Below are 18,323 nucleotides of genomic sequence, written 5' to 3'. Positions count from 1 at the left end.
TACACTACCCATAAAAAATGTCGACACATTTTCTCATGCTATTAAATGAGAAACCGTCTCCAAACTTTTGACTTGTAGCGTTATTCTTCTCAATGCCAAAATGTTTTTGTTTTTTTTGCAGTCATACTTTGAGGTACCACTGGATTTAGATGTTAAATGTCCAAGTTTTGAATGTATTCCAAAAATGATTGGAATTGTATTTAGCTTATTTGTTCTACCGTATGCCAATAAATACTAACAGAAAGAATGTTGTATTGTTACTCAAAACATTGGCTGTACAGTTAATAAAGGTTATATGATGGAAACAGGACCCTGGAACAAATGATACCAAATATAATAGATCTCAGTGGGTAGATCTTTTTTTGTGGTCTTAATTTGAGGTACCACTGGATTTAAATGTAAAACGTCCATATATTCAAATACACACAATGCTATTGTTGCCTGTTTTTTCATTGGTGATACAAGCCATAAGTGGGGAGGTGGTTGGAGACTTACTGGCTCAGACAAGCAGCATCTTGACTCTGGCCGTGGACTCATTGCTTGTTTTTCGCATCATCTACTTACAGTTGAGGGCAGTCAGCGAGTGGACCGTGCCACCCGAGGCATGAATATATGAATATAGGGCGACGAAGGCTCCATTGCCGAATAGTGGCTGCAAAGCTCCAAGCGACTTCTCCACGAACAAGCATCAAACGTGTGTTTGTTTGAATGTTTAAAACTTCATTAGCTAGGAGATGCTACTGAGAAGCAGCTGTGACGGAGAACCCACCAGGGAAAGCTGACTCTAATTTGCTGTCGCCGACAACAGATTTTGCATACTTCATATTCCCCCCCCCCCCCCCCCCCCCCGCCTTGTCTTAAATCTATGCATAAAATATGCCCTGTGGCTCACAATCGCCTAAAAACATGGTGCATTTTGTTCAGTGGTATAAGATGCAGGCTGTTTAGAAGCTTAATTAAGCAGGCATTGTTTTAAAGTACTGTTTCAAGAAAAATGGGAAATGGGAAAATTAACAGGTGTTTGTTTTACATGAAAATGTTACAAAATTATAATGGTTACACCTTAAGGCCCCCATTACTCAACTTTTACCTGTCTTGTGAGGGAACATTATCAAAATGAATAGGGTACTTGCTCGGATATAAGAAGCGAATCCCCACAAATTGTACACAAATCGAATGAGAGAGGAAAACCTCCATGAACAAAATCTTGCATGGCTTTGGATGTTTACATACTAGCACCTTTTAGTCCATTTTAATTGAAGTCTTGTTAGTTTTCCCCCATGGTGCGGTTTGTTCATTGGGTGGAACGTGGTTTGAAACCGCATAAACCGTATGAGACCACCTGGAAGAAATTTCAAATGAACTGTGGTGCAGTTTGGTTGCTGTGAGAAAGTGATGTAAACACAATTTGATCCAAATGGGAAATAAACTAGAAGAAGCATTAATAGATGAGTTAATAAATCAGCATGTTTAATATCAGCACGGTTTAGCATGTATGCAGTTACCAGAGAGTTAGATTGTCCAGATAGTAAGAAAAGTCATTTAGAAAAGTTTACTCCATGTTTTATCAAATCTGGCGGGAATATTTTAAAAATCCATGAAATGATTCAGACCAGAGTAAACCTACTTCGTTCACACTTGTACTCAGTACTCTGGTCCGGACCAAAACATACATGCTGCATTTGGCTGATTAATTTCAAAATGCCTTTTTTTTTTTTTTTTAAAAACAACGTAGCCATTAAAACCGTATACAAACTGAGAACAGTCTTCCAAGTGGCCACGGCCGGCTTGTTTGGTGTACGCCGAGGTTTTGGTGAAAGTGTTCACACTTAACCAAATGAACCAGACTACAGCCCCTTTTCCACTACACAGTATTGACCCTGGTTGTCAGGGCGATACTACGGATGTGTTTCGGCTTTTAAACCCTCGTACTACCAGCTACGATTTCTATCGATACAGTTACAGATTGGGTAAACTACTACTGGCCACTCATTCCTAGATTAGAAATAAGATTTGGGGTTACACAGGTGCATTTGAATTAATGAGAATATTGTTTTAACAAACAAACAAAAACAAAAAAAACTAGTTAATTTTGAGTGTTTTTATGTAAGGTCTTTAAGGGTGGGACTTTCATGCAACAATCGCGATACATTCCAAACAAATTAATTTGTTAAAAAAAATTAACACTTTAATCACATTTTGTGTTCCAAACAGCGGAGAACTTTTGTTAGTGCATGATTTCCTGGTACACCGATTACACGGATGCACACGTCAGACCTCGGCTACCAAAATGGAAGAATTGGATGAAACAGCGTTGCAGACTGATGGGGATGCAAATTTCATCAAAAAATTAAAAATACCCAATGGAAAGCTTGATAAGAGTGGTTTTGTGCAAATTGTGCAAAAAGGAGTTTTCAAAGCACTGATCCAACTTTTTAACTGCCACACAGAAAACAATTAAAGGCAATAATACTATTGTAAAAAAACCGTTTTAAAATGGAACTTTAACTTTAGATCTGCTTAATTTGGGCCAATTTTCAATTAGTTTTTCTTCTGTTTTGTATGGAAATGCAATTAAATGCATTTTTCCAGAGTTAACAATATTCCTGTCTGTGTCAATTATTGGATTCAGTCGTCCACTAAAATCCATTTAAATTAAACCATGTTGCTATTTAGGACAAATATTGTTATTTAATTAAAATGTGTCCAATCAAGATTAACTCATTATAAAGCCTCAAATTATTTTTGTATTTTTATTCGGGTCGCACCCGTAGTAATATTCTATAGTATAGTAGGAATATATGTTCTTAAGATGAAATGTGAGTTTTCTTTAGCAGTAAATAATAATCATCCAAATTATAAAAGATAAAATCATGCAACATTTCACTCAAGTTGTGTAGTCAATCTATATGAGTTTCACTTTTTGAATTGAACTACTAAAATGAATAAAGTTTTCTACGATCTAGCAACATAAACACAACTTCAAACATGAGTATGCAGTCGCAACAGCATGATTTCTCTCAAATTAATGGTAGCCAACAGACTTATGACGAGATAGAGCTCAACTATAGCAGGGGCAGTTCACACGGAGGTCCCGATATACATTGGGTACGGAAAGTATTCAGACCCCTTGAAATTTTCAGTCTTTGTTATATTGCAGCCATTTGCCAAAATCATTTCAGCAACAATGTCAACAATTCTGTTTTTCCCCCCTGTCAATATGGGGTGCTGTGTGTACATTAATGAAGAAAAAAAAATGAACTGAAATGATTTTAGCAAATGCCTGCAATAGAAAGACTGAAAAATGTAAGGGGGTCTTAATACTTTCCGTACCCACTGTATAACTGCAATAGAGCACACGCTTAATGTTTGTAATTGGAGATGGCAGCAAATGTTTCTTTTTGTTATTTAAAAGCAGCTCATATTGCTTTCTAGCAATGTACTATACTTGCGGTAGTTGTGATTGAATTGAATTTAAAGCATGTGCTGGGTGCTGTAGAGACTGACCGGTCAGGTGAGGTTGCTTTTCAGTTATTAGAATGCAAACGTGATAGCGGGTTTACATTTAGAACCACTGCTATATCACAGCTTTTTCAGCAGTCATCTTTTATGGGTTTTTACAGCAGAGAGGCAAATCTGAATGTAGCGTTGCATGACTTCAGTGAAGTACCATGCCATGCCGCAGCACTGATGTCTACTGGTCGACATGCAGCATAGTTAAGAGCGAGAAGAAGAGCCAGAGAAGGAGCTTAGCTCCGGTAATAGTTGTTCCTCCTGCGCAGAGATTCTATATGCCTTTTAGTATTTTGTTGTACGCTCTGGTCTTGTTGTTCCCCATCTGTTTAAATTGAGGTTTTTTGAAGGGGTAGAATTATTGTAACAGCTATGCTAATTTCAGACATCCGACTCATGGCTTTTCACATTGTACTCTATGTTAGCATTAAGCTAGCAGACTTTCATTAGACAATATTATCAGGTTTGGAAAAAATATTTTGGTGTTTAATTCTATTTTAGGTGTCAGTTTTACAGTAAACTTCAACTGGGAGCGACAAATAAACCGCTTGAAGCAAGCACACATTTCCTCTTATTTTCAGATTTTTGTGAGAGAGTAAAGACAGGCATAAATGAATACTTAAAAAATAGGTTTGCGTTTAAAATGTGTGGGAAGGGTAAAACTACAATAAAATATTTCTTTTAAAAGGTCTATATTGCAGATTTTCGCCTACTGCGGGGGGCTCTTGAACATATTCCCCATGATGACACTAGTGATGTCAGAGCAGTTTCCTCGCACCAGAGGAAACTGAGCAGGTACAGTCTATTGGAAAGGGGGGCTTTTCAAAGCAATCACACTCACTTGGCGGGCTACGGCAATTACCGCGGAGCCCCACATAAATACTCCTTCATAAAACTGACCTGAAAAAACATGGAGTTGAGAAAAATGTGTCAAGCCTAAGGAAACACAGTACAGTAAAAAAATAAAATGTATGGCGTCAAAATGAAACTGTGTGAGTCACATGCTATGAAGTATCGGCATGGACAGCGGCCAGCTTTCTCGTAGCTTTGTGGGATAACTCACGTACTATACACTCTTACAGATGACAGTCAGTAAGTAGCTTGTGTTTGTCTAGCTACGGCTTCTTCCAACTTGGCTGTTGAATTGCCTTTTCAAAAGCTGATGGGGTTTTGTTAAAAGCACTCCGTCTTTTTTGACACGATGATGCTGTTGTCCTTGGTGGAAGTGTTTTCATATAAGCAGCAGAGCACCATCAGCCTGAAAATCTTTTTTTCCCCCTGTGATTTAAAAGATGACAATATTTCAGAGTAACTTAAAATGTCTAAGCCATGAATGACTTGATGTTGCTGTTTCGTTGTTTTTTTTTTGTTTTTGCATGAATGCACGACACAGTGACAGGGTGTTTGGGAAGTCATCCGGGTGTTCTTTGGCGATCACTTGGGCATCATCGGGCTTGGTGGTTTGTGTTGTGGCGTGAGCGGGACCTTTCGAGGACTGCACGTCGGTTGTCTGATCAGAAGAAAAAAATCAACAACTAATTAGAACCAGAGAAAGAGTGGATCCTTTGCTTGCTCATCAAACACACACAAATGCTGACATGCGGATGCAAAGAAGCAAATCAAAGCAATTTACTGGCAGATTGAATATTTAGTGATGACAAAAGGCATCACCAGCGGTGGTTGGCCTTCCAACCCCATCTCTCCTAGCAGGGATAACCAAGAAGGCTGAATTCTGAGATGGCCATTTAATTTCTGTTTAAAGGCCATGAGCCCAGAATGTGTATGACTCAGACACAACTGTTCTTCACACGGGCAATGTTTGAATTCCCCAAATTTTGTGTGATTTTGGACAAAAACTAATAGAAATGAGGGGAAAAGAAACACAATTTAGGGGTACAGTAAATTATGAGTAATTGACACCCTCACAAAATGTTTATAATTGCCTACATTAAAAGTTTTAATCCTACCCAAAACTATGATCCCAAAACTCTTGAATATAAATTCCATATCATCTTAGGACTTCACCTTTACTCAATAAATGGCTTCCAGATGCCACCATTCAGCCAAGCAAAAAAAAAAAATACAGATTTGGCGAAGATCTTTTCTCAGTTAATCTGTATCACTGCAACATACTTCCTTGACACCAAATACTTTCCTATTCGTCAGGGATTTGGAGCCATCTTGTGGCATCTTAGAGTGTTGAAAAGGAGCACAAAAACCGAGAATGGCTGAGGTTTCCGGCAAATAGTGAAGGATAGGTTCCACGGGGGAGAAAATGCAAAAAGGTGAATTGGTGAATAGCACAAACAGTTCCCTGTACAAAGTAAAATGATAAAATTATACATAACAGCTTTCAACTTTGGGTAAAATTCTGAGCGTTCGAATTGTATGTTTGCCATGATTGTGATTAGAGAGGAACAGTCGCAACTTTTTTTTGCCTGAATTTATTCGAAAAGAATTTAGTGGTATATACAAAAGTAATAGCAATTCAAGGCACGGTGGGCGACTGGTTAGAGCGTCTGCCTCACAGTTCTGAGGACCAGGGTTCAATCCCCGGCCCCGCCTGTGTGGAGTTTGCATGCTCTCCCCGTGCCTGCATGGGTTTTCTCCGGGCACTCCGGTTTCCTCCCACATCCCAAAAACATGCATGGCTAAATTGCTCATAGGTGTGAATGTGAGTGCGAATGGTTGTTTGTTTGTATGCGCCCTGCAATTGGCTGGCAACCAGTTTAGGGTGTACCCCGCCTCCTGCCCGATGATAGCTGGGATAGGCTCTGGCACACCCGCAACCCTAGTGAGGAGAAGCGGCTCGGAAAATGGATGGATGGATGGTTAATAGCAATTCATGAAAAAAATGGGAGTTGGTTGAAAAAGTTTCATCAACTAAAATACGGCGTATTCATGGAAAGATGTAGCCTTTTCACCATAGTATGTCCGCCATGTTTGTGGAGTGTGTTGCATAGAAACATGCATACTACTACCGAATTATATTACTCATTTGTTTGTGGTGTGGATCTGTAATGGTAATATTATCATTAACATTATTTATATTATAAATAACTAATAATGACTTGACTCAGACAACTTTGCTTGAATTAAATTTGGATAATTTCACATGACGACGCACAAAAAAAATGCATACAATTAGTGGAACCTTTAAAAAATATTGAGCTGACTTAAAATAATGAATTTTTAGCCTCTCCCAGCTATCTTCAGGCGAGAGCCGGGGGTACACCCTGAACTGGTGGCCAGTCAATCACAGGGCACGCATAAGAAAACAACCATTCGCACCTATTGCCAATTTAGAGTCCTCAATTAACCTAGCACGCATATTTTTGGGATGTGGGAGGAAACCGGAGTACCCGGAGAAAACCCAAGCAGGCACGCGGAGAACATCCAAACTCCACACAGGCGGGGCTGGGATTTGAACCCCGGTCCTCAGAACTGTGAGGCAGGTGTGCTCACCAGTTCTTCACCGTGCCGCCTAAATTTACTTTAATGAAAATGTAATGCTTTTAACATTTGGTAAAGCAATTCATTTTCAGGTAGAACGGTAACCGAGTGATTGATGTGTCAGCCTCCAATTTTTTATATATTTTTTTCTGTTCAGTGTTCAAATGTTGGCCACGGCCATCCTGCGGGGAGTTCCGACTTTGCCTCCCAGATTCCAAAAACCTGCATGTTACTGTAGGTTCATTGAAGATGTCCATGGTTGTGAATGTGAGTATGAATAGTTGCTTGTCAATATGTTTCCTGCGATTGCCTGACGAGCAATACAGCCTGTACCCAGCATCTGGACCAGTCAACTGGGACAGGCTTCAGCTCACCCGTGACCCTAACGAGGACAAGCAGTAAAGAAAATGGAAGCATGTATTTTGCGTGGTTTTGCAAAAGTAAACACACGTGGAAAATGGACAAATTGTAATAGCTTCCTTCTTTTTCTTTTTTTTATTTCAGTGTATAACTTTTCACAAGGTTTTCTGCAACGGTTTCTTGCCTGACTATTTTTTTGTACTTTGTTAATAATTACCTGCGCTAAAATGTTCCTACCTCTTCAGTATTAAAAACCTTGGAGATGGAAATTTTAAACACTTGAAGAGATCAAATCAACTTCTAATATTTCTTGTGGGGAATATTAATTAATTTTCCATTTGTGTTTGAGTTCCAAGGATCCACTGTAGCCCCAATACACTCCAGTAATTATAATTCACGCTCAGATTTGGTTTTGATTTGGTTTGGTTTTGGATTGGTTCAAGTTATTTATTCATTTTTAATTTTTTTTAATCAGAATCATCTTTATTTGCCAAGTGTGTCAAAAACATACAAGGAATCTGTCTCCGGCACTTGAAGTTAGTTATGGCCAACAAGCTGACAGAATCATCAAGCACAGTGCTACTCAAGCATGGCTGACCATGGACGCCATTCGCTTGCCAGCCATTCTGCAGACGCACCTGACTGGACACAAGCAGGAAGTCCCTGGAGATTACTTCCTGTTATTATTAAGCGAGGCACCACGGCGAAAGTGCCAGCTGAGGGGTGCCAGCAATCTCAGACTGAGCGCTGTTCAATGGCACTCATTTCTTCTATCATGTCAGGTAATGAGCAGAGAGTGATGGCTCCACACACACTAATACACAGAGCAGAAGCACTTCTTGTTTGTGCTGCGTTTCCCAACATGCAGATGGTGGACAGGAGGAAATTAGTAATTTAGGCACGCATGGAAAAACAACACTGCCACTCATCAACACAGTCACCATGATGTCCACAGGTGGGAGCATGAATTAGTAAAATGCACAAAAAGGAGGATGGACACAAACAATGTAGGCCAGGGAAGGAAGTTATGAAATGTTTATTTGCTGTGAGGAACAAGCCAAACATACACATACAGTATAAATCAACAATTGCCTTGAACCGAAATCACAACACAACACACACATGCACGGACACACAAACACACAACTACATGTGAGCTGCGAAATGTACTAGAGTTTGTTATTTATCTAGGGTTTTAGCATCTGTTACGGGGGGAACTATATTTTATACAAATAACGCATTGAATAATAGAAAAATAAGCAGCGCTTTCCCTTTCAAGTGCAGAGAGTATGAAGCACCGACTCTGGATCTGGATATCTTTATTTTGTACATACGTATATTAGAATCAGTGTCAGCGTCAATGAGTTAGTGTGAGTGTGAATGTTTAATTTACCCAATGCCTGTCATCGAATACTTGTTTTATAACGCTTGATGTTGAATGTGTCTGTGTGTGCGCACATGCATGCGCACGTGTGTTTGACCCGTGGCATATGCTTGTTTTAATGTTGTGTGTGACTGCACGCGTCACTGTGGCATACCTATTTTATTAGGATTTAATAATTGTGTGTGTGTGTGAGCATGTGTCTGCCCCACCCTCCGTTTTCTTTAATTGAAACTCACAGTAACACAGAACTTGTGTTGGAGTACAGGCGGAGGCTTTTTGAGACATATATATATATATATACACACACACATACATAAATCTTTTTCTATTGTATATATATATATATATATATATATATATATATATATATATATACATACATACATACATACATACAGTGGGACAAGTTCTCCCACTGAAAAAGATGAGAAAGAGAGAAAAAGATGAGTAAGAGAGAAAAAGATGAGGCCTGTAATTTTCATCATAGGTATACCTCATCTATGAAAGACAAAATGAGAAAAACAAATCCAGAAAATCATTTTTCATCAGATTTTTAAAGAATTTATGAGCAAATTAGGGTGGAAAATAAATATTTGGTCTCCTACAAACAAGCAAGCAACAGCTCTCACAGACCTGTAGCTTCTTCTTTAAGAGGCTCCTCTGTCCTCCACTCGTTACCTGTATTAATGGCACCTGTTTGAACTCCTTTATCAGTATAAAAGACACCTGTCCACAACCTCAAACAGTCACACTCCAAACTCCACTATGGCCAAGAACAAAGATCCGTCAAAGGACACCAGAAACAAAATTGTAGACCTGCACCAGGCTGGGAAGACTAAATCTGCAAAAGGTAAGCAGCTTGGTTTGAAGAAATCAACTGAGGGAGCAATTATTAGAAAATGGAAGAGATACAAGAACACTGATAATCTCCCTCGATCTGGGGCTCCACACAAGATCTCACCCGGTGGGGTCAAAATGACCACAAGAACACTGAGCAAAAATCCCAGAACCACATGGGGTGACCTAGTGAATGACATGCAGAGAGCTGGGACCAAAGTAACAAAGGCTACCATCAGTAACACACTACGTCACAAGGGACTCAAATCCTGCAGTGCCAGACAAGTCCCCCTGCTTAAGCCAGTACATGTCCAGGCCAGTCTGAAGTTTGCTAGAGAGCATTTGGATGATCCAGAAGAGGATTGGGAGAATGTCATATGGTCAGATGAAACCAAAATAGAACATTTTGGTAAAAACTCAAACTTGTTGTGTTTGGAGGAGAAAGAATGCTGAGTTGCATCCAAAGAACACCATACCTACTGTGAAGCATGGGGTGGAAACATGATGCTTTGGGTCTGTTTTTCTGCAAAGGGGACAGGACGACTGATCCGTGTAAAGGAAAGAATGAATGGGGCCTTGTATCGTGAGATTTTGATTGAAAACCTCCTTTCATCAGCAAGGGTATTGAAGATGAAACGTGGCTGGGTCTTTCAGCATGACAATGATCCCAAACACACCACCCGGGCAACGAAGGAGTGGTTTTGTAAGAAGCATTTCTAGGTCCTGGAGTGGTCTAGCCAGTCTCCAGATCACAACCCCATTGAAAATCTTTGGAGGGAGTTGAAAGTCTGTGTTGCCCAGCGACAGCCCCAAAACATCACTGCTCTCGAGGAGATCTGCATGGAGGAATGGGCCAAAATACCAACAACAGTGTGTGAAGACTTACAGAATACATTTCACCTCTGTCAACAAAGGGTATATAACAAAGTATGACAAAGTATGAACTTTTGCTATTGACCAAGTACTTATTTTCCACCATAATTTCCTCACAAATTCTTTAAAAATCAGACAATGTGATTTTCTGGATTTTTTGTTCTCATTTTGTCTCTCATATGTGAGGTATACCCATGATGAAAATTACAGGCCTGTCTCATCTTTTTAAGTGGGAGAACTTGCACAATTGGTGGCTGACTAAATACTTTTGCCCCCCCCCCCCCCCCCCCACTGTATTGGATATGTTTCCTTGGAAATGTACTGTGCATGTAAATACAGTCAAAAACTAAATCGGAATTGGGAGCTCAGATGTGCAGTGTAAATCCATCCATAGTGTATCTGATGCACACACAGCAGTCATACTCTCTCCCTGCATTGCTTTGAGGAAACGGCGCACATTGTGTTGCGAGCACACAAGCGTATCCTTGTGTGTATATCATGATGATCCCTGCCACAAGGGAGAAGCTCTGAATAAGACAAGGGTAATAGAAGGAGGAGAGGATGCCAAGATTACTAAACAGGCATGACAAAGGCCTTAAGCCGGCACAGTCAACCCACAAAACTCTCAGGCCGCCTTTTTGAGAGCCTCCAGTGAGTCGTCATTTCATGTTACAGTGGACGATAGATAAGCGTCTGCCGATTCACCCGATCCATCACACTGATTATTATTATTTTTTGCTCCTGTCATCTATGGCTAATTGCGCAACGTTACATCATGATAAAACTTTCATCTGCAAGAGAAGAGCTGGCACTCGTTCATTAAATGCTTTGAGCGGGGAATACCTAGTGGGATTACCCCTTAGTGGTCATCATAAACAGGAAGACTTTGGGAAAGGATTATGCTGCGTTGGTTTAAACATTATCTGAATAGCATCCGCCTCTGGGCTTCAAACATCACACTCAAATTTAAGGCCACGACAAGGAAACTGCTGCGGACAGTGGAATTGGAATTGGGGTAAATCTACCTAATGTTGTGTTACCTTGATTTAGGAGTGCTGAAACATACACATTTTCCAGTTATGAGCAGTTACTTGGTCATTCTTCCCCCCACTTTGTATTGCAAGCAAGATTCAAAGAGACTGACAGTGGCCGATGCACTTTAGTGGGTCAAACAGTCAAACTCACACATATAAAATGAAAACACTTGCAAGGAGCATTGAAAAGACACTGACACTAAACTCATGAGGTGGAAAATGGCTAACTGGTGATGGAGTCAGAGTTCCTGATGTCACTCGCTAGACCACACCCATTTAAAGCACACAACACACAAATAGTGTACTAAAATATTTATATATTTATAATTTTTTATTTTTTAAAATATTTTTTTTATAATTTTAATTTTTATAATATTTCTTTTAATTTTGTAATATACAAATATTTATTACTTTACATTTTGAATTATGTTTTATTACTTTGCATTTTGAATTATGTTTTATTATGTTTTTATATTAAAGAAATACAATAAAATGCTATTATTCTTTATCAAATCCATACAAATTTTTGGGGGGTATGGAATGGAGAAAATGGCATTTAGTGAGAACAAATAATTTGATATATGAGTAAATTGAGTTATGAGCTTGTTCTTGGAAAGTATTAAACTCATAAAATGTCCATGAATGCCGATACTACTTTTAAATGATGGCAAAATAAAGTGATTGTGTAGCAGAACAGCATATCTGTCTTGTTTGTATAACATGTTGAGGGGCAAGACAGGATACATGTGCATCTTGTCTGAAAATACGTATGAATATGTATTCTGGTCATAGCAGAATTTTTTGGGGGTACATTTTCTGAATAAATCCATATGAAAAGACACTGAAAGCAGACCTTCAGACAGGCATATAAGTGTCGCAGAAATAATGTGCCACTTTCTGATAAACAAACAGACAAGATTTCTCTGTCACTTCCTTCTGACTTTCTGACTCCCTCTTCCTCGCTCTGCACTTTCTCCTTTGATGAGGGGAAACAACATACATTTGATTAAATCTAACGCCCTGAAACGTCGTATTTTGGCTTTGCTGTCAAAAGAGAAAGCATCTCTAGCAACAGCAAGAGCGGTAACCTTCGATCAACTCTTTTCTTCTCCCTCGCACCGTTCCTCCTCCCCTTTCCCCCTCCCCAAGCTCCAGAGTAATGGAACTCCCTACACGGAGACAAGATATGGCGTATAAATGGGATGCAGGATGAGAGGAACCATTTATTTTTGGCGAACGTTATGGCCTGGGCATCGCAAAACTACAAGTTGCGGCAAACATAGCTCCTGATTTGGCGGGAAGAGTAATCACTCCCAACAAGTATCGGGGGATGGAAAATAGTTTAACTGGAGAAAAAGGTGGTGGCCTGTGGAGGAAAGGGGAAAAAATATAAATATATATAGATATATTTCACCATATTTGTTGGCTTGTGTCAAGTATTTTTCTAATTTGAATATTTTGTTTGCTGACTGGCCAGGATACATACTGTACATTCTGTAGTGAGTGGTTAGGTATCCATTTTGGACGCCCACCAAAATATGGTTCCTTGCCCAAAATAGAATTTCACTTTGTTGTCGCTCTCAATCCATCAAATCTTCTATATGAGTGAATTTTCTTTTCATACTAAACTCATAAAATAAACATTTGCATACGTGCAAGTGCTGTGATTCAATACACGGCTCAAAAGTCAGGTGAAATTAGCTTCAGAGCGTGCTCTCTATAATAGCGCTGTTGAGCGAGTATGTCTGTGGGGGCTCATTGGAGAAACAGGCTGCATTTATGCACATTATGTCTGGCCTGTCGCAAAAAAAGGAAGAGCAAATTTGCCCTGACGTGACATTTTTTGAGTGACAGTTCACAGTCTAGTTTTTGATAATAGCAGCCTGGAACTTAAATGGAATCCAGGGGAGGAAAGTTGAGAGATGCCGTTGTCGAGGGGGTGTTTGTATGCGGGGTGGAGGATTTATAATGGCTGCATTCACTAACTGGGTCAGTCGGCAGTATTGCCAGGCAAGCACATCACGATACCCACTGAGATAGAGTGGTGATAGAGACATGAAGAGATTAACCACATCCCAGTGCTGTCAAAAGTGATTGCATGTGTTATGGTCACCGTGCGCTCTGCTTATCACCGTTTATCTTAACACACTGTCAGTTAAACCCTGCTTGCCCCTCGCATTCTTGTACACGAAGCATAAAAGTGGCAATGTCTATGCCAAACCTCAATACTGAGAGGTTTTGTGTAGTGTGTCCACTTTGAGTTAAATTCTTGTTGTTAGGGTTTTTATTGCTTTTGGTGCCCGCCGGGTGGGGTTTTCAAATCAGGAGAGGCCAGCATTTTGGAGTAAACACCGGAAGTAATGTCAGTAACAAGGGTGATTTAGAAGAGGAAAACTACACAGTGGGAAAGAAACAAGGCAAAACACAGGGCACCGAGTGTGTACATATCAAAGGGAGAGTGGGTGAATTTCAGTATCTTGCCTCAGCATGTTTATGCAGGCCAGTCTTACCTCTGCCATGCCACCGGAATGCATCAAGCATAAGGATTGCAAGCCCCCACACTCGTACATCCTCTGGCATTTTTACACTCCCTTCATATTTCAGCAACACAAACTGTGGCAGGAACCACTACAATCCACAAGAATGTGTGACAGTTAGTGGAAGTAAGTGTATTTTTTTGTGTGTTCTAGATAAAAAGAAAAAAAAAATCTTTGGGGATACATGGTTTTGACAAAACTACAATACGGTATATTTCAGTGTTGTTTTATATAGATCTAATAGCAACGTAATAACATACTTGATGGAAGTTCAGACATGAGAATGGTAGAAATGAAAATACAAGTAGAGAGTAAAATGTGGAAAAAGCAATGAACAGATCCTCGCTCACCTTTTTTCATGGCAAATGCTCAAAATGATCATCAAACTAGATGGCATTGGCAAAATGACTTTGCAGTTTAGTGTCGCTCTGCTCTCTAGGAAACCTGCCCCCGATTGGGGCTCTTTTGGGCAAATTCGCTAGACAGATTTCCTCAAAGTACGAGACCTGGAATTCCGCCAACGGCTGCTTTACAGACAAAATGGTCGACCTTCTGTTAGTTTATGGGTAGACGTTTTTGTGCTTCCTTCTATGATAGACATGTCCACCCAATTTTATGTTGATCAGTCCCCTGAAATACACGTTTTCAGCAGGATACGTGCTTGCAAAAATTGGCAAGTTTTCCGGCATTCTAATGCCGAAAACAAAAGCCGATTTATTCATCATAGGCCTTAAAATGCCTTAAAATGGAATTATGTTTTTGTAGCAGAGGGATTCATTTGATTACACAAGCCTAAAGAACACAGCTGCTGCATATGTGTGACTCTAAACTACAGCCAGTGGAGGTTACCTCATTTAAATCAGTGGACGCACACACACACTGTTCCCACAAGCCACAAAGTTTTGCCTTTGTTACGCTCTTACCTCCAATGGCAGAGAATTCAAATTCTTTGTCTCCAAAAAAAGTACGAAAAATGTTTTACGGGCAGTGTGAAAGGGGCTAATCATTCTCTTTGAAGCTTTAACACGCTTCATGTTGCCATTTGGGTGAAAGAAAACAAATCCCTTAACTCTCGCTCCTTAACTGGGTAGAATCATCTGAACAATTTGCCTTGGCATTCTGGGAGGGAGTGGAGGCCCACATGGCCCAAACGAAGCATTATACGAAAACACTTTTGCAATCCATCAGTGCCCGAGGCAAAACTCCCATCCCTGACGATTCTGCTCAGAGGTGGTGTTTGAGGAGGCCGACTTCAAATATAGTAGAAACATGAAAGAAAAAAATATCCTGAAGAAGAAATCCCAGCTCACCTCCCGTTTGACTTTATTTATTTATTTGTTTTACTTTGGAACAATTTTCAAGTATGTGCCGTATACCCTACAGATGCGACGGGGATCTAGAACATGGAGCTATTCTTGTACACGTCAGCAGATCTTACAGATTCTGTTTTGTTTCTGGGCTTCGGCTATGGCCCGAACTGCAGAATGACCACGAGGCATGGATGAGCCATGGACAGAAGCACAGATGGAGCGAGGCGCCAAAGCCTGCTTTTCTCTGACCTGAGCCAGGAAGAGAGAGTCATCCATCAGGCCAAGGAACACCGGTGCCTAAGGGGGTCCCGTCACTGATCCTCTAAGACTGATTGGGCCTCTGTGGGAGGCCAGACCCCCTGACTACATTGACATCAGTGTCTGGCTTGCTCCACTGGGGCTTGAACTGCAATGTACTGAGCCAAAACAGTGACCTGCTTCCGTATGGATGCTGTGAGAGAGCCATTTAGATCACAGATAAGATAACACGCTGGATGTGAGAAGATCTTTAGGAAAACACACATAAATCTTCACATGGAGATGGAAAATACTCATTTTTGTATTCTAATCCCTCATATACGTAGCTTGATGCTCATTCTAAAGCTTGGCAATCTCTTGAGATCCAATACATGGTGATAATGCTTCATTTTGATTGATACTGTCGCAGTATTGCTGCTGTCCAAAAACAATATGCCGTAATTTGTGCTGAATAATGCACATTTGCCCCCCCCCGAAATATTCTTCAAAAGTCGATAGAGCTTTTACATAGGTATAAGGAAAATGGAAAATGTTTCTCACATTGTATAAACGCATATAAACGTAAATATGTATATACGTTTATATATGTAAATAAATGTATATAAACAGTGTAATTTCATTCCAAAATGATATATACTATGCCATCCATCCAATTTCTGTACCGCTCATCCTCACTAGGGTCGCGGGCGCGCTGGAGCCTATCCCAGCAACTGCGGGTAGGAGGCCGTGTACACCCTAACTGGTTGTCAGTCAATCGCAGGGCAAACAAAAAAACATTCGCACTCCTCATACACACCTACGGACAATTTAGTCTTCAATTAACCTACCATGCATGTTTTGGGGATGTGGGAGGAAACCGGAGTACCCGGAGAAAACCCACGCACGCAGGGGGAGAACATGCAAACTCCACACAGGCAAGGCCGGGATTTGAACCCCGGTCCTCAGAACTGTGAGGCAGATGTGCTAACCAGTCGTTCACCGTGCCGCTGATATATAATGTTTGTTATAACGTCATATATAAAATGGTATATTTTTACTACTCACGGAGCGTGCGTTTGGAAATTCAATCTGGAGAGAGAGCGAGAGAGAGAGAGAGAGAGAGAGAGAGAGAGAGAGAGAGAGAGAGAGAGAGAGAGAGAGGGAGAGGAAGAGGGAGAGGGAGAGAGACATAGCAAGCAAGAAAGCTAGCTGTCACGTTATGTACATTTTGTTCTGTTGTTTCTGGCATGTCATCTTCTGTTGCGCTGACCACTGCTATTTATATAAGTGTTTTTGAACGCATCGCTCAGAGAGAGAGTCTCACAGAGGTAGAAGGTAATGGTCGTGTTCTGTTTGTGACTTGGTTCTACTGGCGACACGAACGTCAGCGCATGCACACAGAGCAGAACATTTCTTTGAAAAACCTAATATACGTAAAATGGTTTATACTTCATGTTTTGAACATATGGATATCAGCAAATCGATGCCAGGTATTATACATGAGAAATTATGGTATCTCTAAATTTTAGTTTTTCTATTTGTAAAACAACAATTATGTTTCCTTGTTTTTTGGGGGATTTAGAATTTTAAAAAAAAACAATACATGGCCATGTAAGCTTTACATCAGAAACTGACAATAAGTTTATTATTGCAGTAGCTTTGAATAACACAACTGAAAAACACATAATTTAGCAACAATTGAAATTAAATAAATGTCTTGCTCGTTGTACAATGTTAAGCATGTACCTCCAAGTTGTGCATTTTTTAAATAAATATATTTCGCTGAAAATAATAAAACAAAATTAAATATATATTTTATATATGCATTAAACAGGTTGACATTCTGTCACCAGATCAGCATACCATGACTTCTTTCTCTTAAAAGCTTCCCGAATGGCTCCTTCCCATGGGACGAGCCTGGTCTTCTCCAGCCTGTACCCTGGGAGATGCCCTTTAGCGGTAGCCACAGCACGCTGTTACCAAACATAGGTGTGTCCGAGAGACATCTTGGAAGTCCGAGCCATTTCCTTATGTAGTTGTGAGATAGGGCATCCAGCTTTGTAGCTGTTGTTGAAGTTACTTCGCTCATCTTCAATGGCCACATAGCACGGTGGTCGAGTCCAGACTGGTAACACCAAACTTTGTATTTGCCAGGATGGTAGCTATGGTCGATCCTTGTAAAGCCATCTTTTAGTCGGTCTTTTATTACGGTTGCCATGTGCCTGTCTGTCAGCTCCACTGTGTACTCTTTCTCCTGCTTCCAGTTGGTTGTTCTGCAAGCACTGGGGTTCTCTCTCCTGACACTTGGAAAGAGATTGAGTCCACTTGGATTGAGAGGCTGTGTGACTTGGTTGATTTTATTTTCATGCGGGCTGAAGACAGCAGTTTTTCAATTGGCTTTAAGAACCGGGCTGTACATGCTGCAGTTTGGAGTAGGGTGTTATGCCTTTTCCAAATACAGCTGAACCAAGTGGAGGTCCCGTTTCTCTTTCTTGACAGTTTGGATCTGATTCCAGATCAGCGTTGCATCTTCTGTACAACCTGAAAATCCCAGGACTCTTGCTTTCTGGCAGCTTGTATCTATGTAATTGCTTTGGAGCAGGAACTTGGTGACCTTCTTGGCAACCTCTGCAAAGAAAATCTTTCCTTCCACAGTGAGCATCGCGGTACTTCTGAATTGATCAATGGTAAATGACTCTTGATGTTTTGGAATCAGAGTGGCCACCACTCTCCACCACTCAACTGGTACACACTTTTTTTTCCAGATCAGCCTCATTAATTTCCA

The 18,323-nt window shown here is 40.4% G+C and overlaps 1 protein-coding gene across 5 annotated transcripts in view; it reads right to left on the bottom strand.

Moving 5' to 3' along the window:
• Positions 1-861: 861 nt before the first annotated feature.
• diaph2 (diaphanous-related formin 2) overlaps positions 862-18,323 on the bottom strand; it is a 527,556-nt gene continuing 510,094 nt past the window's right edge. For all 5 annotated transcript variants that reach the window (XM_061686696.1, XM_061686691.1, XM_061686695.1 and 2 more), the window contains one exon: positions 862-5,023. In XM_061686696.1, coding sequence (XP_061542680.1) covers positions 4,959-5,023 — 65 coding nt within the window. In that variant the 3' untranslated portion in view covers positions 862-4,958. The remainder of the gene's footprint in view (positions 5,024-18,323) is intronic.

Source organism: Phycodurus eques, chromosome 9, assembly GCF_024500275.1.
Source record: "Phycodurus eques isolate BA_2022a chromosome 9, UOR_Pequ_1.1, whole genome shotgun sequence".
NCBI lineage: Eukaryota > Metazoa > Chordata > Actinopteri > Syngnathiformes > Syngnathidae > Phycodurus > Phycodurus eques.
The sequence above is the reverse complement of the archived record's forward strand: the minus strand, read 5'-3'. Positions and strand labels throughout refer to the sequence as shown.